The 18,470-nt window shown below is 42.0% G+C and overlaps 1 protein-coding gene and 1 pseudogene across 1 annotated transcript; one reads left to right on the top strand and one right to left on the bottom strand.

Annotated features, from left to right (window-relative positions):
- Window positions 1-5,946: 5,946 nt before the first annotated feature.
- ACBD7 (acyl-CoA binding domain containing 7) lies at window positions 5,947-16,511 on the top strand. The gene is made up of 4 exons (XM_036097027.2): window positions 5,947-6,066; window positions 14,621-14,738; window positions 14,911-14,973; window positions 15,059-16,511. The coding sequence occupies exons 1-4, from the start codon at window positions 6,052-6,054 to the stop codon at window positions 15,130-15,132; spliced, it is 270 nt and encodes an 89-aa protein (XP_035952920.1). The 5' UTR covers window positions 5,947-6,051; the 3' UTR covers window positions 15,133-16,511.
- LOC118538794 (U3 small nucleolar RNA-associated protein NOL7 pseudogene) lies at window positions 12,505-13,779 on the bottom strand (annotated as a pseudogene).
- Window positions 16,512-18,470: the final 1,959 nt, after the last annotated feature.

The following is an 18,470-nucleotide window of genomic DNA, read 5'->3' as shown; positions in this document are numbered from 1 at the left end:
TTTTTTATATTAACTCTAGAATTGGACTATTGTTAGATTTATATGCTTGTCATGATGTAAGAGTGGCTTAAGGGACCTAGTGATAAATCATGTCATTAGAGGCAATGTAAATGTGAGGCATTTCAAGCAGTTAAGGGATCTCTAAGTAACAGCTGGTGGCAGTGCCACACATCTGTAGATAAGGTCAGTAAGGAGAAAAAGATTCTAATTGGATTTAGACCATTTATTATACTTAAAAGACAGCAAAAGCAAGATCAGCAGGATCTTACGCCCATGGGACGATATCCCTAGTCCCAGAGATTAATAACCATAGGTGTCATGAGTGATGCATCACTCTGCATTAACAAATCAACTTGACACTTCAGCTGAGCAGTTTCATAGACTTACACAGAAGCCCACAGCTGTACCCTAAGGTGGCGAGGTGATGGGGGGAAGGGGAGGGCAACATGAAAAGCATTAGTCTCCACTAAAACTAGAGAAATGGAAGAGAAACATCCTTGTGGGAGTTTCCCACAAGATAGGGACCTAGGGACGCTTGGGTGGCTCCGTCAGTTAGGCATCCAACTCTTGATTTTGGCTCAGGTCATGATCTCAGGGTCGTGAGATTCTCTCTCTCTCCCTACCCCCTCACCCCCCTGCACCACTCCCTCTCTCTCTCTCTCTAAAACAAACAAACAGAAAAGATTGCGACCTTGCTCCAGGAAGAATCCCAGGCATTCTGCCAAGACTCAGACTGCAGTCAAGCCTTGCCTACATGACTACATGAAGGTTGTCAGGGGTCTTGGCAGAGAGCTGTCTTTCTATTATAAAGGAGAGATTTGAAAAACCTTGCATCAAATGGTCACAAAGCTGGGATTTTTTTTTTTTTTAAGATTTTATTTATTCATTTGAGACAGACAGCACAAGCAGGGGAAGAGGCAGAGGGAGAGGGAGAAGCAGACTCCCCACTGAGCAGGGAGCCCGATGTGGGACTCGATCCCAGGACCCTGGGATCATGACCTGAGCCGAAGGCAGACGCTTAACCATCTAAGCCACCCAGGCGCCCCCGCTCCTTTTTTTAAAGTAGACTATTTATTAGAGTTTTGTTTTATTTTTACAGGCAAAAGCCTAATGTGGTATGATGCTAGGCTTTAGATTTTCCATAGGTCCTAAAGAGCCAGCAACAGTAATTTTGGAAATAAAGTGTCTATATGATATAAAGTCAGCTGCAGATAACTATTCAAAATATGCCATACATATACATAAACATAAACCTATAATTTTAGAATTATTTAAAGTATAGAAATTTATATGAATTAAATTATCACAGAATTCTTTCTGAAGCAATATGAGAACGAATGATTGAGAAGCACTTTTAATGTAGAAATATGTATATATGTCTATAACTATGTATTAGGTGAAAAATATAAATAGCATTTTACTTTATTCACCGGTTTTTATTGAGCATCTTTTATGTCAAGCAATGTGCCAGATGCTAGATACATAAGAATGTTTCCTTCCTTCCTTTTGTCAACAGATAACAGTATTTATTGAATTCTAAGTTAGGGATAAAGCAGTGAACCAAAGTTCTAATGGAGGAGATGGACAGTAAAACAAAGAAAGTAAAATATATAGTATATTAGGTGATGAAAAGCACTGTGGGAAAAAAGATTCAATGCAATCCCTATTAAAATCCCAATGGCTGTTTTTGTTGAATTAGAAAAACCCACCCTAAAATTCATACTGGATCTCAAGGAACCTCTGAATAGCCAAAACAATCTTGGAAATGGAGAACAAAATTGAAGGACTCACACTTCCTGATATTAAAAACTTACTACAAATCTACAATAATCAAAACAGTGTGGTATTGGCATAAAGACAGACAGTGGAATAGAGAGCCCAGAAATAAACTCTCACATATATGGTCAATTTTTGACAAGGAGACCAAGACAATTTAATGGGGAAGGAGGTTTTTTTCCAAAAAATGGTGCTGGGAAAACTGGATATCCACATGCATATGAATGAAGTTGAACCCTTACTTATATCCCATACAAAAATTAACTCAAAGTGGGGCACTTGGGTGGCAGTCAGTTAAGCATCCAACTCTCAGTTTTGGCTTAAGTCGTGATCTCAGGGTCATGATCTCAGGGTTGTGAGATCACGCCCTGCATCAGGCTCTGTGCTCAGCACAGAATCTGCTTAAGATTCTCTCTCTCCTTCTGCCCCTCCTGCTTTCGTGCTTGCTCTCTCTCTCCAAAATAAATAAATCAATCTTAAAAAAAATTAACTCAAAGTGGATCAAAGATTTAAGCTTAAGGGCTAAAACTGAAACTCTTAAAACGTAGGGGAAAGTCTTCATGACATTGCATTTGGTAATGATATCTTGGACATGACAACAAAAGCACAGACAGCAAAAGAGAAAATAGATAAATTGGATCTGCATCAAAATTAAAACTTTTGGGGGTACCTGGATGGCTCAGTTGGTTGAGCGCCTGGCTCTTGATCTCAGCTCAGGTCTTGATCTCACGGTGGTGAGTTCAAGCCCCATGTTGGGCTCCATGTTGGACATAGAGCCTACTTAAAAAAATTATAAAATAAAATCTTGTGTACATCAAAGGACACTATCAAAAGAGTGAAAAGAAAACCCACAGAATGAGAGAAAATATTTGCAAATCATATCTGATAAGGGATTAATATTCAGAGTATATAAAAACTACAACTCAACAACAAAAAGCAAAAATAAACAAAAAGCCCATGGGGCACCTGGCTGGATCAGTCCATAGAGCATGCAACTCTTGATCTTGGTGTTGTGAGTTTGAACCCCCCAAAAAACAATTCAAGGGGTGCCTGGGTGGCTCATCAGTTGGGTGTCTGCCTTCAGCTCAGGTTGTAGTCCCAGGATCCTGGGATCGAGCCCCGTGTCAGGCTCCCTGCTCAGCAGGGAGTCTGCTTCTCCCTCTCCCTCTATCCACCCCCCACTCATGTTTTCTCTTGCTCATGCTCTCTCTCTCTCTCTCAATTAAATAAATAAAATCTAAAAAAATTAAAATACAAGATTAAAGACACATATGATCATCCCAATAGATGTTTAAAAAAAGCTTTTGATGAAATTCTACATCCATTCGTGAAAACAAATTTTACCAAACTACAAATAGGAAGAAACATACTAAACATATATATCCACTGAAATAAGCGAGCTGCAGTGAACATACCACATTTGATGGTGAAACTCTGGAAGCATTACCTTTAAGGAATCATATACTACTTGTCCTATTCATTATTATACTTAGTTCCTGGCTACCGCAGAAAAGCAAAGAAAAGAAAGATCTGAGGATTGGAAAGGACAAAATGAAACTGTCATTACTCATAGACTATTGTTTGCTAAATAGGAAACCCAAAATAATTTACTGAAAAACAAAAGATTTATCAAGACTGCTGGATAAAGAGTCAACATACAAAAATCAATTCCCTTTCTCTGTACCAGTTACAAAAGGACAAACAATGAAATTTTTAAAAACATTTAATCTAACATAATAAAAAATTATAAAGTTCCTTAGAAATAAATCCACATGGGGCGCCTGGGTGGCTCAGTCGTTAAGCGTCTGCCTTCAGCTCAGGTCATGATCCTGGGGTCCTGGGATCGAGCCCCGCATCAAACCCCACATCGGGCTCCCTGCTCACGGGAAGCCTGCTTCTCCCTCTCCCACTCCCCCTGCTTGTGTTCCCTCTCTCACTGTGTCTCTCTCTGTCAAATAAATAAATACAATCTTTAAAAAAAAAAATAACATTACCTCCTTTTAATAGACTATATAATCTGCTTATTATATGTGTTATTGTCTGTGACCCCCTACCAGAATGTAATGCAAGGATAAGGATCTTGTTTGTTCTGTTGACTAATGTTTTTCAAGAACCTAGAACAGTGCCTTGCTCATATTAGGCCCTCAATAACTATTTGAATGAATGAAAGAATGAATAAGGAGGATAGGATGGAATGGAATCAGGAGAGTCACAAAGGTAAAGGTAATGTTCTATTTCTTAAACTGGTGGTAGGTTCATAAATGTGCCCATTATTTTTAGAATTTTAAATATATGGATGTATGTATATTGGTTTGTAATCAATACTTAATAAATAGTAAAAAAAAAAAAAAAAAGGGAACTTGATTGTCCAAATTGACTCACTCCCAAAGGAAAGCTGAGTTTTTACTGTACCTGGTATATTATTATCACTGGGCAGAAGACATCAGTATTTCAATTGTCTTTTCTCTCTTTTCGTTCCGCGGAACAAGACACCATGGCTCTAGCCTCTGTTTATGGGAGGGCAACTCAAGAGAAGAACATGCTTTGAAAAGAGTTCTTAGAAGAACATTCTAGACTTAGAGAATAAAACAGAGCACAGTGTACCTTCCCTTTCCCCTTTTCCTGATTTCTTATAATGACTGTAATGCCCAAATGTCTCAGCTCTAAATACACCTCAATAATGGAGTTTGCCCCCAGTATTTCCCTACTGAAACACTGTTAGGGCTTCCTCAGCAGAGAAAGCACTCACTGTTCTGAAGTTGCCATTTGCCTTTGTACCCCACAGTGTATTTCCCATCACCTGCAAATTTGAAAACTAAAAAATCCTGGCCAGTAGATTTTGCTAACATTTGCTTTTTGTCTTTTACTTAAAAATTCATTGATTATACCATGAAAGTATTTTTGAGATTTAAAAACCAAGGGATTTACATGAAAAGGTAAAGCAAATTTTTTTTTTAAAGATTTTATTTATTTATTTGATAGAGAGAGACAGACAGAGAGGGAACACAAGCAGGGGGAGTGGGAGAGGGAGAAGCAGGCTTCCCGCTGAGCAGGGAGCCAGACGCGGGGCTGGATCCCAGGTTCCTGGGATCATGACCTGAGCCGAAGGCAGACGCTTAACGACTGAGCCACCCAGGCGCCCCGGTAAAGCAAAATTTTTTAAGGATTTTATTTATTTGAGAGAGAGAGACAGAGAGAACACAAGCGGGGGGGAGAGAGGGAGAGGGAGAAACAGACTCCCTGCTGAGCAGGGATTTTTCCCCCCTCCCCTCTACGTGGGGCTCCATCCCAGGACCCCGGGATCATGACCTGAGCTGAAGGCAGATGCTTAGCCCACTGAGCCACCCAGGCGCCCCAAGCAAATATTTTTTAAATGTAGTTTTATGCAAAAACAGGCTAAAATGTTTTGGGTCCTTTCATCTCCACCACTTGCATTGTTATGTTAGACGTTTCAGATCGATAACTCTCTAAACCCTGAATTTGTCAGTTCTTCCAGTCATTCCGCTCCACGAAGGTTTCTTCTTAAAAGAGTCGGAAATGAACTCCTCCTATGACCAAGAAATGCTGTTCCAGTTCTTTGAAAACTTAATCAAATGTGAATCACAACCCCATTCTGTGTGTCTGCAGACTTGCAGTGACATTGGATTTGTTGCCCTGGAGAATGGGGTCAAACTGAATGGGTGCGTGCTTCTGTGCCTTTACAATAACCGAGAGCTAGTTAGGGGGGTTGCAGCACGTGTTCAGAATGCGTTTTTGCTTTTTAAAGAGAAGACGCCTTTTTCATTCCTGATGAAGTGTGCCTAGAGATATGAGAGGAGGCTTGAGAGTTCTCAAAAAACTGCCATCCAGGTTTCTAGGAAGTACGAGAGGGCAGAGGGAGATATATACCAAAAGGAATCCCCACTGAGGTCCGTGCCCTAGGGAGATTTCCCGATGTCCTGCAAACAACCTCTTGAGAAAGAATTGGGGAGGGAGCCAAGAGCGGAGAGGAACTCATTTAAATTCCCTGCTCCTCGCCTTTCCAGTTGCAGCCGCGCTGGCGGCTCACAACCCTGGCGCGCCGCTTGGGACGCGGGCGGGCGCCGAGATCAGGGCAGGTGCCACTCACTGCTAGTCCCCGCCCCCTAGTACTGGTGGCCAATGGGAACCGGCCGGGCCCACAGCGCAGCCAATGGGAGCCGGCGGGTGGAGGCGCGCCTCCATTTAAGGAGGCCCGCCGCCCGGGCTCTAGGGACCGGCGCCTCGGGAGTGCGGCAGTAGCTGAGTGCTGTCACCATGTCTTCTTTGCAGGTGAGTCGAAGGGTGCAAAGGCCGCCCAAGAGGGCTTCCTCCTCAGAGGGAAGCGCTCGAGTGGGGCTTGGGGCAGGCGTGACGCCCCTGGGTGGCGGGCGACTCGGAACTGGAGTCTGGGACAGCTGTCGCCCGCAGTCCTCGCGCCCCCAGTCCCACCCCCCCGGAGTTGTCCGGAGTGACCCCGCAGACCCTCCCACCCCCATCGCGAGCACCCGCTTATTGCAGTGGGGACCGCACCGGTGCCATCTGTTGACCGCGAGCCGGGGCTCCCTATGGCAACACTTGTGAACCCCGGGGATTGGTTACTCGCAAAGTAAGCGCTGGCCCGGGGGAGGGCGGACACCGGGCGGCCCTGCTCCGCGCGCTCTTTCCATCTGGGAGACGGAGGCGAGGGCGGCTGGGGTCCCACCCGCGCCCCCTCGCTCCTTGGTAAGGCAAGTGTTTCTCTGAACAGCAGAGATCTGTAAAACTACAAAATAGTAGTTTTGCTGATATGCGGAAAAATATATGTTCAGGGTGGGAACTTTGGGGAAAGAGAACAGATATAAAGTAAGTAAAAACCACTAGGAATTCCTTCACCCAGGTGATAACCACTGCTAACATGAGGGATTACATTCTTGTATGTGCGAAAAATGTGTGTGTATATATGTGCCTGTGTGTGCTTGCACATGCATGTGCATGCATATGTACATGCATGGGCATATGTGTGTATATACACACACTGATTCGATTATACTCTTTTTTTTTTTAAGATTTATTTATTTGACAGAGAGAGACACAGCGAGAGAGGGAACACAAGCAGGGGGAGTGGGAGAGGGAGAAGCAGGCTTCCTGCTGAGTAGGGAGCCCGATTCAGGGCTCCATCCCAGGACGCTGGGATCATGACCTGAGCCAAAGGCAGATGCTTAACGACTGAGCCACCCAGGCGCCCCTGATTCGATTATACTCTTAAGTATATACAGTTTTGTTCCTGTACCTATCACTATATTAGGAGCATTTTTCATCGTTAAATATTCTTCTAAAATAAAATTTGAAAAAATACCTGCATACAATTTCACAGAATGAGCATGGCTCACTTCTTTAAGGATTCTTTTTTTTTTTTTTAGATTTATTTTTATTTGGAGGGAGGGAGGGAGGGGCAGAGAGAGAATCCTCAAGCAGGCTCTACGCCCAGCGCAGAGCCCCAGGTGGGGCTGGATCCCAGGACCCTGAGATCACTACCTGAGCCAAAATCAAGAGTTGGGCATCTTAACCCACTGAGCCACCCAGGTGCCCCCCCGTAAGGATTCTTTAAGCAGTATGTTATGGTGACTAAAGGCACATACTCCAGAGTCGGCCAGGTTCAGATCCAAACCTCACCCCTTCTTAGCCTGTGATGTGGTTGCTTAACCTCTCTGTGCCTGTTTTCTCATCCAAAAATGGAGGAGAGGGACTGTCAAGATTAAATGAGCTACATGCATAAAGCAAGTAAAACAGTGCCTGGCATGTAGTAAGTACCCAATAAGGAAAGTGTGTCCTTGCACATTTAGATATTTTTCGCTTATGTAGGACAAATAATTCATATTGAGCTTTCCTCAAAATAATCAAACCTTTCAATATCAAAACTGTATTCCTTTTTAGCTTAGTATTTTCTTTTATTTGGCAAACAAATGGGATTTCTAATTCAGCTATAACCTCCAAACTTTATTTTAAACTTACAATATGTTTACTTCAGTAGCAAAACTTTTAGCAAAGCTGAGAGCCAGGTAAACTAGATGTATTTCTTTCTTAGAAGATGATGCTCAAAGGTGGACTGCTTCTTCAAGAAGCTACATCTTTTTGAGTCTTGGGGATTCACGATTTTACAATGGGCAAATAATTAACCCCTTTCCCTCCATGCATGTTTGTATGACTTAAGAACCATGCAGTGTGAGAATTTATGATCTTCCTAATTCAGCTCCTCAATGGGAAATGATTGCTCAAAAAGGCTTTGTCAGGGCGCCTGGGTGGCTCAGTTGGTTGAGCGTCCGACTCTTGGTTTCAGCTCAGGTCATGATCTCAGGGTTGTGAGATCAAGCCTCACATTGGGCTCCGCGCTCACCGTGGAGTCTGCTTGAGATTCTCTCTCCCCCTCTCCTTCTACCCCTCACCCCACTTACACACACACTCTCTCTAAAATAAATAAATAAATCTTTAAAAAACAAAAAAGGTTTTGTCAACGTCGTATTGTGGGATGACCATGTTCTTTGGCTGCAGAAAGTAAAACTAGATTAGGTGAGAGTCACCTTCAGAGGCTATTTTCAGCTGTGATGAAATTGGAAAGCAAATTTACCCAGAGGCTAGGGTGGTCAGTACTCCTAGGTGGTAAGAGGGTTGAGCGTTCCAGCTCCAGGAAAGCAGGATGCACCCCCTGTGAGTGTTGGTGGGGACACTGGGGTCACTGCTACACCAGGTGTGGTCAGAGGGCCTTATGAAAACATGAACAGGAGAGAGTCTGGGGAGAGGCCTTCTGAGGGAGATGATGTACACATGCATGCAAGCAGGACCCCGAGGCCCCAGTGCTAGAAGAATGAGCTAGCAAAGGCTGAAATTCCTCACCAAAAGCAATGAGCCCAGCTCCACAGTGGCACAGGGATATTACTAAACTCCCCCTTTGACTCAGAATGCTTTGAAATTAAGTGTAAACAACTGTACATTTAAAGCTGTTTCTCATCTCTGATAGTTTTCAGACCTGCCTAATATTCACTCACTCATTGATTTATTCACCAAGGACTCAAAGGGGCTGGTACTGCCTACCAGTGCTCTCTGTAAGGCATGAATACTTACGCCTGCCTCTGTTATGCATATATGGGGAACAAATCCAGTCCCACCTGGCTTTCCTGTTGAGCCCTAATACATGCTGTCCGTGCCACCTGGAACACCCTTCCATGCTCCTGTCCATCCAACAGGTGCTGTCCCCTCGGGCTTAGCTAAGCGCCATCTCCGCTGGGAAAGCTGCTTCCCCACCTGCTGACACCCCTGCCTCTGCGTCCCCAGAGGGCCCACAGCTCCTCCACTGGAGCAAGTCTCTCACGATCATTGTTGACCTGCTCGTCTCCCCCCAGAGCTGAGCTCCTTGAGCGCCGGCTGCCCTGTTCATCCCTGTCTGCCTAGCAAAGGCCTGTGCACCACAGGTATTCAGTACATCTGTTAAGTAGTGTAAGCCGAGTGATGAGCTCTGGGTGGGCAGAGTCACCAGAACGAAATCAAGAATATATCTGTTCTTAGTGGGATTTAATCTTAACACCTTCTCACTGAAGTTGATAGTATCATTTTTTTGCCTGAGGCTGAATCTCAAAGGAGTTTTGTTGCTTGCATAAAATCCCATGGCATTGTGTCTCAAAGCTAGAATTCAAACCCAAGATCCTGATGTGAGGCCAGTGTTCTTTCCCCTAGAGCTCATCGTGGTTGAACTGGGAAAGGCCCCATAGAGGAGGGTACATTGGAACCACATCATGGAGCAGGAATGTATCAAGTTGTGGCACCACAAAAGGGCATGCTGGATGGAAAGAACGATCTTGGCCCCTGCTCCGGAACAGGCTTCTACCCTGGAAGGGAGAAAGAACAGGGATCCCTGAAGTTGTGTGTGAAACCCTGTCAGGGCCTGACCTCTTGTGGAGAGTGTCCAAGACTTTTATTAGGTTGTCACACGGTTCCATGCCCCACCCCGTATATGAAGAACAATTTCCCAGAAATTCCTTCTGGAAGGCAGGGACCTAGTATGGTTGTTGAGAAGCCTTAGAATTCTCCTCGAGGCTTGGCTTGCCAAGAGGAATTGAGTTGCTGTCACTGGAGAAGGGTGCAAGACCTCACAGCAAGCAGACGACCTGAGACGCTGATAAATCTGAAGGGGAAGATCCCTACACCTCTCTGAAGAGCCCTGCCCTGAGGAAGCCCTGGGCACTTGTGGAGCATTTTCATTTTATCCTTACTACAGGCACAATATGTGTACACTATAGAACATTTGGAGAGTACAGAAAGCATGAAAAACCCAGAGAACTTACCAATAATCAGAGGCAATTATTGTTTTCATATTTTAGTATATTTCTTGCTAGTCTTTATTTTTTCTACGTAACTTACAAAGCTGAGTGTATAAAAACAATTTTGTATTTGTTAAGTCAAAGTGTTTTTTGTGTCATTATGAGTACTTTTTTTTCCAGTTTTTTTCTAGAATTAGTTTTTTTTCCCAAAAAGACTTAAAATAATAATGGTAACCTTTCCTGCTTATCCCATGGTAACATTCACCATGTCCCAGGCACTATTTTAAATATTTTACATGTGTTAACCTATTTAAATCTTCTTTACAACCTGGCAGATAGATGGTATTATTGTCCTATATTCTGGCCGAGAAAACAGACCCAAGTTAAATAACTTGCCCAAGGATACACAGCTCTTAAGTGATGAAGCTGAGATTCTAATCAAAGCAGTCTGGCTCTAGAGCCTGCGTTCTTTTTTTATTTATTTTTTCTCTTTTTTTTAAATTTAGAGAGAGTGCACGCACATGAGCAGAGGGAAAGGCAGAGGGAGAGAGAGAGAATCCCAAGCAGACTCCGTGCTGCGCCTGATGTGGGGCTCCATCTCACGCCCCTGAGATCAGGACCTGAGGCAAAATCAAGAATGGGATGCTCAACTGACTGAGCCACCCAGGCGCCCCTAGAACCTGTGTTCTTAACCCTGACATTGTTTGAAGCAGGTGACAACTTCCTAGAAAGACACTCAGAAAGGTGAGGCATGGTGTGTGACCCTTGTCACATGCACCCATGCTTCTTAGACCCCTGGGCCTTTTTCAAGGTTATTTAGGTTGGAGAACCAGGTCTCTGATTTACAAGTGATGTCTGTTCATCACCAGACAACTGCTGTAGCTGTGCCACTGTCCTGTCTCTGGCGCTGGATGGAAACTTGATCCAGCAACTCTGCTGAGATCCCTGGGGTTCTGACGTGACAGCGGGGCTATCCACTTTCTCTACTAGGACTTTGGATCTTTGGATCAAAGGGAGCTATGCATTGGAGAGAGACAATGGAAGATGGGGGTAGAATGCCTCCTTTAGCTTCTCTTGTTTGATACCCAGGCTGGTGACATTTCCTGCTTATCCCTGATTTAAATAACACAAGGTAAAATACAGTGTATTTTTAAAAAAAGAATAGAAAAATTATATTAAGGAAGTAGTCACCAAAGCCCTTTTTAGGTAAACAAAGAGGTTAAAAGAGAAGGGATAAAGCTAGGAGCACACAGGGGGCTGGCTTAGTGGAGCATACAACTCTTGATCTCAGGATTCTGCGTTTGAACCCCACATTGGGGGTAGAGATAACTCAAAGAAATAAAAAATAAAATCTTAAAGTACTGGGAGCACATAGACATTCCTTTGTGTGGAATATTCCAATTTGTGGAATTTATATGCTTTTAACTTATAAAAAGAAATGTGTAGGGGCACCTGGATGGCTCAGTCAGTTGAGCATCTGACTTTTAGTTTCTGCTCAGGTTGTGATCTCCAGGTTGTGGGTTCCAGCCCCTTGTCGGCTCCATGCTCAGCAGGGAGTCTGCTTGGGATTCTCTCCCTCTCTCTCTCTTCCCCTCTGCCCCCCGCCTCAAATAAATCAATAAATCTTTAAAAAAAATAAAAAGAAATATGTATTAAAATTTCTCTTGATAGATTTTTTTCCCCCACCTTTTGACCACATTCACCCATTTCCCCCACCCTTCACCCCCCTCTGGCAACTGCCAATCTATCCTCTGTTTTTCTAAGTTTAGTTATTTTAGATTCCGCATGTAAGTGAGGTCCTACAGTATTTGTCTGTCTCTGTGTGACTTACTTCACCTCACATAATGCTCTCAAGGTCCATCCACGTTGCTGCAAATGGCAGGATCTCCTTCCTTTTTATGGCTGAACAATATTCCATTATGTGTGTGCATGTCTATATATACCATATTTTCTTTATCCATCCATCATCGGGCACTTAGGTTGTAATTTCCATGTCTTAACTGTTGTAAAGAATGATGCAGTGAACATGGGGGTGCCAGCATCACTGTGAGGTAGGGACTTTGCTTCCTTCGGATATATACCCAGAGGTGGAATTGCTGAATCACATGGCATTTGTATGTCTTTATTTATTTATTTATTTTTAAAGATTTTATTTATTTATTTGAGAGAGAGAATAAGAGAGAGAGCATGAGAGCAGGGAGGGTCAGAGGGAGAAGCAGACTCCCTGCTGAGCAGGGAGCCCGATGCGGGACTCGATCCCGGGACTCCAGATCATGACCTGAGCCGAAGGCAGTCGCTCAACCAACTGAGCCACCCAGGCACCCTCTTTATTTATTTTAATTTATAAATGATTTATTGGATTTTTTCAGAAAAAACTAATTCTTTAAACTGAATAAGCTCTATACATACAAGTTCTCATTTTTCATTTAGCTTTGATTTACTGCTTAGAATTTTTCATGTTTCTGACCAGCCACTGTCTTTTAAACCTCTTGGCATTTTGTTTTTTTCTGAGCTCCCCAAGCATTATTCAGAAACTGGGTGGTGGCCCTTTTCCCTGGTAACCTCTTATTTTCAAGACATAGGAACTTATTTACAGTAGTTCTGTTGATTCTGGAACCATATAAAGAATTCTCTCTAAAGGCTTTCGCTGCTTATTGCCTTGAATCTCTCAGATCTTGATCTTCTAGCCTTAGAGCCAAGTGGCTTTTATTCTGGCCCATAGACCAGAATACCTTTTTTTTTTTTGTACCTTTTTCCAGCTTTCTTGGAATCACTTCCTTTTTCACATTCTTCATTTTTCTTCTGCAAATGAGTTTCTTTCAACTTTTCTGATGATGTCATTATGTTAGTCTGTCCAACTGTAGTTAACTTCTCCGGAATGTAATCTGGAAGGAGTTTTCTTTGTTGGATGGACAGCTCGTCTTCTTCAAGAGTGCTTTATCCCCAACCTGCTGCTCCCCTTTGTGCTTCTTCCTGGGTGCTGGTCAGTCAGCTCCTCCCTGACAGGCATTGCTGGGCTGCCCGACCAATAGGTGGTGCTCTGCCTTCTCCTCCCCACCCGCTGAACCCCACCCAGGCAAGACCTCTCCCTCCTCCCCTCCCCCAGGCATGCTGGCCCTCCTCCACCATCACTGATGCAGGGCTGTGGGAGGTACAAGGCTGGAGCTGCACCACGGCCCAGGCAGCATCAAACCGCCTCCATTTGTATGTCTTTGGGAAAATGTCTATTTAGTTCCTTTGCCCATTTTTTAATGGATTTTTTTTTCTTTTTGCTCCTGAGTGGTATAAGTTCTTTATATATTTTGGATATTAACCACTTTTTAAAGATAAATGATTTGCAAATATTTTCTCCCATTCCATAGGTTTCCTTTTCATTTTGTTGATGGTTTTCTTTACTGTGCAGAAGCTTTCTAGTTCAATGGAGTCTCACTTCTTTATTTTTGTTTGTGTAGCCTTTGCTCTTGGTGTCAGATCCAAACAGTCATAGCTGAGACCAGTGTCCAGGAGCTTATCCCCTCTGTTTTCTATCGAGGAGTTTTGTGGTCTTAAGTCTTACATTCAAGATCTAAACAAAAGGTCTTACTTAACCTTACATTAAATCCTTTGAGCTGGTTTTAGTGCGTAGTGTCAGCTTGTGGTCCAGTTTCGGTCTTTTGTCTGTAGCTGTCAGGTTGTCCCAGCACCATTTGTTTAATGACTCACCTTTCCCCATTCTACATTCTTGGCTCCTTTGTCATTAATTAATTGACCATATACGCATGCTTTTATTTCTGGGCTCTCTATTCCGTTTCATTGATCTGTTTGTTTTTAGGCCAATACCATACCGTTTTGATTAGTATAACTTTGTAATATAGTTGGAAATCAGGACACAGCATGACTCCAGCTTTGTTATTCTTTCTCAAGATTGTTTTGGCTGTTCAGGGTCTTTTGTGGCTCTATACAAACTTTAAGGTTGTTTTTTCTACTTCTGTAAAATATGCCATTAGAACGTTGATAAGGATTGATTGCAATGAATCTGTAGATAGCTTTAGGTAGTATGGACATTTAAACAATAATATTTCTTCCAATTCATGAGCATAGAATATCTTTCATTTATTTATGTCTTTTTCAGTTTTTAAAATTTTTTAAAATTTTAAAAGTTTTTAAATTTTCAGTATTGAGAAATTTCAGTATTAGGGTGCCTGGGTGGTTCAGTCAGTTAAGCATCTGACTCTTGATCTCAGCCCAGGTCTTAATCTCAGGGTCGTGGGTTCAAGCCCTACATTGGGCTCCATGCGAGCCTACTAAAAAAAAAAAAAAAAGGAATTTTCACTTATAACAGTATTATGTAGTTCTCCATATGTTGTCTGAATATCAGGTAAGTACCAGGAGAGGTATCCATAAATTAAAATAAATTAGGATAATTCTGGTAGAATCAGACCAGTAATAGTTCTGTTTGAAACCTTCCTCTTTCTTTTTGCGTTCCCACTGTTTGGTGGTAAATACCCCTAAATTAGATGAGCCTGTTGAAAGTTAGTGAATGCACCGTTTGCCTTTTCTTCCTTTTGTTCTAGGCTGATTTTGATAGGATTGCAGAAGATGTGAGGAAGCTGAAAACAAGACCAGATGATGAAGAACTGAAAGAACTCTATGGGCTCTACAAACAATCTGTAGTTGGAGACATTAATATTGGTATTGTGTGTGTGTGTGTGTGTGTATGTATATATATATTAAAATGCAATATATATTAATATATTAATATTTTTAAAATCATATTTTTAAAAATACATTTCATCTGAACAATGTTTATAAAAGCATCGAGTAAAAAGTAAACTTGAAAATATATCTATCCTTCTTTTGGCAGAGTGTCCAGGAATGTTAGATTTAAAAGGCAAGGCTAAATGGGAAGCATGGAACCTCCAAAAAGGTTGTTAATTCTTAAATAAGTGAAATAAACTTTCTTAATTTCCCAATACATCAGTCAGTGAGATAATCTGTTTGTGTCTTTCTAGGGCGGTTGAAGGAAGATGCCATGAGTGCCTATATTTCTAAAGCAAAAAAGCTGATAGAAAAATATGGAATTTAAAGCTCATCTATGAGAAAGTTTTTCTTTTGAAGCCTTCATAATGGTATCATTTCTTAACATCTAAGGAAGAAATGCACTGTTAACTCTTTTCATGTCATGAGTATGTTTGCTGTTAACATGAATTATAATCCTTAATTAGAGGTATGCTGAAACTATGTATTTAATGAAATTTTACTTGCTAAAACCAGAGGATTTTTAAAAAAGTATTGCTCTGGTAGTATGTCACAAAACATTTACAATTTTTTTTTGGCTTATCTGTTTTTCTACAGTGAGTTAGTATTATTGGTATATGATCAAAACAGTTTGTTAAGAACCAATAACAAGGTTCTTCCTTTGTTGCACTATGTAACTTTGGGATTCTCACTGGCTTGGGGCCTTGGAAATCATAAGCATACCTGGTTCCAGTCCATACTCTGTAATTCTTTAGTAGGTGACCTGAGACAAATTACTTAATCTTGCTAAGCCTCATCTATAGAGTAGAGGGGAAAAATCAGTCTCACAGCGTTGTAAGAATTGAATGATTCTTCAGATAATTGAGAATTGATAATTGAGGTAACTAATTATCCTACCTTCAATTTAAAGCATACATTATATAAAACCTAACAACAAATAAACTAAAATTTTTAAAAATAAACTTACGAGTCCACGACTATTCAAAGAAAAAAAAGCCATCTTTCAATTATTTTTCTTTAAATTTTTACATTTAAGACAGAAAAATTAAATGTAGTATCTAGTGATAATAAAACGTACAACTACTGTGCTCTTACATTCATTTTTATTGGAGTGAAAATGCAGAGTCTGGAATATCATAGTGGCCTAATCCTCAGTCTTTCTTGCCGCACACAGGTTCCCTGGAAAGAAGATAGTCTTGTTTTAGCACTTCTAAAATCTGTTTGAGATTGTATAGGATAAATATCTCAAAAAACAGTGTCCTTCTATTCCCTGGATAAGGGTTTGGGTTTGGTATACTATGACCAAGGAGGGATAGATTGATTTCATGTGACTTTAAAAAAAAAAAGTCTAGATAGACTAGATGAATTTCCAGGGAATTATTCTGAGTGAAAAAAAGCCAGTCCCAAAACGTTACACAGGGTATGATTCCATTTATGTAACTTTCTTGGAATGGGAAAGTTACAGACATAGAGAACAGAATAGTGACTGCCACAGAGGACAGAAGAGGGAGGTAGGTGTGGCTTGAAAGAGCAGCAGGAGGGATTCTGTGTGGATGGAATGTTCTGTCCCTTGGCTGTATCACTGTGAACGGCTGGCTGTAACATTACACTGGAGTTTTGCACGTGTTACCATTTGGGGGAACTGGCTAGTTCTGTATTATGTGAATCTACAGTTATCTCCAAATAAAAAGTTTCATGAAAAACGAATCTAGCTTGATTCCTATTCTGGAAAATTTTAGAACGTAAAGATGGTTCTCATCTCTACTAAGCCTTACCTGAAGATTGTCGGGAGTCTGCCATGATGAAGTCAACGTCCAAATGCAAGAAAAGGGAGACGTCAGCAACGACAGGGCTGCTTCTTCCAATGGAGAGCTTGGAAGCTCTCAGAGCTCTTCCCACGTGGACTTCACCTCTACCAGGCGGAGAGGCAGGTGAGAAGGCCCACCCCAAAAGTCTGGCATTGGCTACACCATGTGATTCCCGTTGTGGACCATATTAACTAAAAACTTTTCAAATGAATAATCACAAATCAAATTACTTTTGTGCCCATGCTTCCATAAAGGGAGCCCTGGAAATGGTGTCACACCAAAGGGTAAAGCACAGCAGGTACTAAACATGTATCATAATTTGCTTCAGCCTATTTTTAGCCCAAGTTGATTGCATGAATTCTAACTCCTCCCACGATGAATTTTTCATATGATTTGCCCTTTGTTAGAAAGGAATGATAAATTCTGTGAAACGTGTCCTGTATGCATTTTGCTCAATCAAAGATTCTATGTATAGGATTTTAAAATCTTAACACAAACATGAACCCATCTTATGTGATCATAAACAAATAGATGCTTTAAAATTTAACCTTAATATATATTGCTGTGTTAAGTACTTTAAGCCTTAAGGAAGAGACCTCAGTGACACCAAGTAGTGGAGTTTATTGTGAAGACCCCACGGGACATAGGAAATCAGCGCCAGCATTCCAAGAGCCAAACACAGTTTGGGACTCACCAGAGACTGTAGGAGCCATGCAGCTCCAAGGGGGCGGTGCCCCTTCATTCCTATCGACCCGCGACTGTGAATCCCATTTGTAGTGTTCTGCCTTATTTGGACTCAGCGAATTTTCCCGACTTCTGCTTTTTCCCCTTTTAGCTCCTGTTTTTCCCAACTGTTCTGCTTTCTCCTTATGTCAACCGCAAACTGTCACAGAGCAAGGCTGAGGCATCCTGTCTGGCATGGCATTTGTGCTGGGCCCCTCCACACACCAGGGGCCAGACACCAGACTGGCTGTCCATGGGAGGACTCCAGTTGGCCCTAGTCAGTCACTGCCAGGGTCGGGGGACAGGAGCAGCACCCACAGAGCCACCAGGCCCTGTGTTGGAGAAGCCCGTGAGGAGGGGGCCCAGGCTTACGGGCATTCTGAGGACTTGCCCACTCAGTCGAGGCACCAATGATGGCTCAGGACTATCTTATTTTAATAAAGCAGTAGGTTACATTTTCTCATTAAATGGGATGACCCTAATTTCAAAAGATTGGATCAAGCTTTGCACCACCGTGTGCTGATGGAACAATTTGTTTTCTAGCATCTTCCCTGGTCCTCATTTCCACTGTTAAAATAATTAAGGGAAAAAATGGATAATTTACCAAGCAGAAGTTTTGTTGACAAACTTCCCACAGATAAGACTCAAATGAGATTCTGATAGGAAGATAAAGGACCCTGCCGGAAGTATTCTTTACTCCTTTGTCGTCTTCTGTCTCTGGATCCATAAGCGCTCTGTGAAGAAATACATTTATGTGTCACACATCAGCCCGGTAGTAGCAAAAGAATAATTTCACAACCTCTGAAAAAAACTAATGAACTACTAAAAAATTAAAAAGAGTATCATATAATCACTTTGGACCCTCTTCAAACTGAAAGGAAAAATCTCTAAAAATAGGCAAGTATCAATAGTTCTAGACACTTGGTTATGTAGTTCTTGATGGAGGTCTCATCGGAAGTTTCCGTAAGATAAAAGTGATTTCCTGGGAGTGCATGAAAATCAAAACTTCCACCAGTTACATCTTTCCAGGCTAAAAATAAACAGAATTACATTTAACAACAAATGATGCTTACCACCAACAACAAAAAGATTTACTTCCAGATACTGCTTTTCTAAAGCTGACACCGGTGGTAGA

This window comes from Halichoerus grypus, chromosome 6 (genome assembly GCF_964656455.1).
Source record: "Halichoerus grypus chromosome 6, mHalGry1.hap1.1, whole genome shotgun sequence".
NCBI lineage: Eukaryota > Metazoa > Chordata > Mammalia > Carnivora > Phocidae > Halichoerus > Halichoerus grypus.
This window is presented reverse-complemented; position numbering and strand designations above follow the sequence as displayed.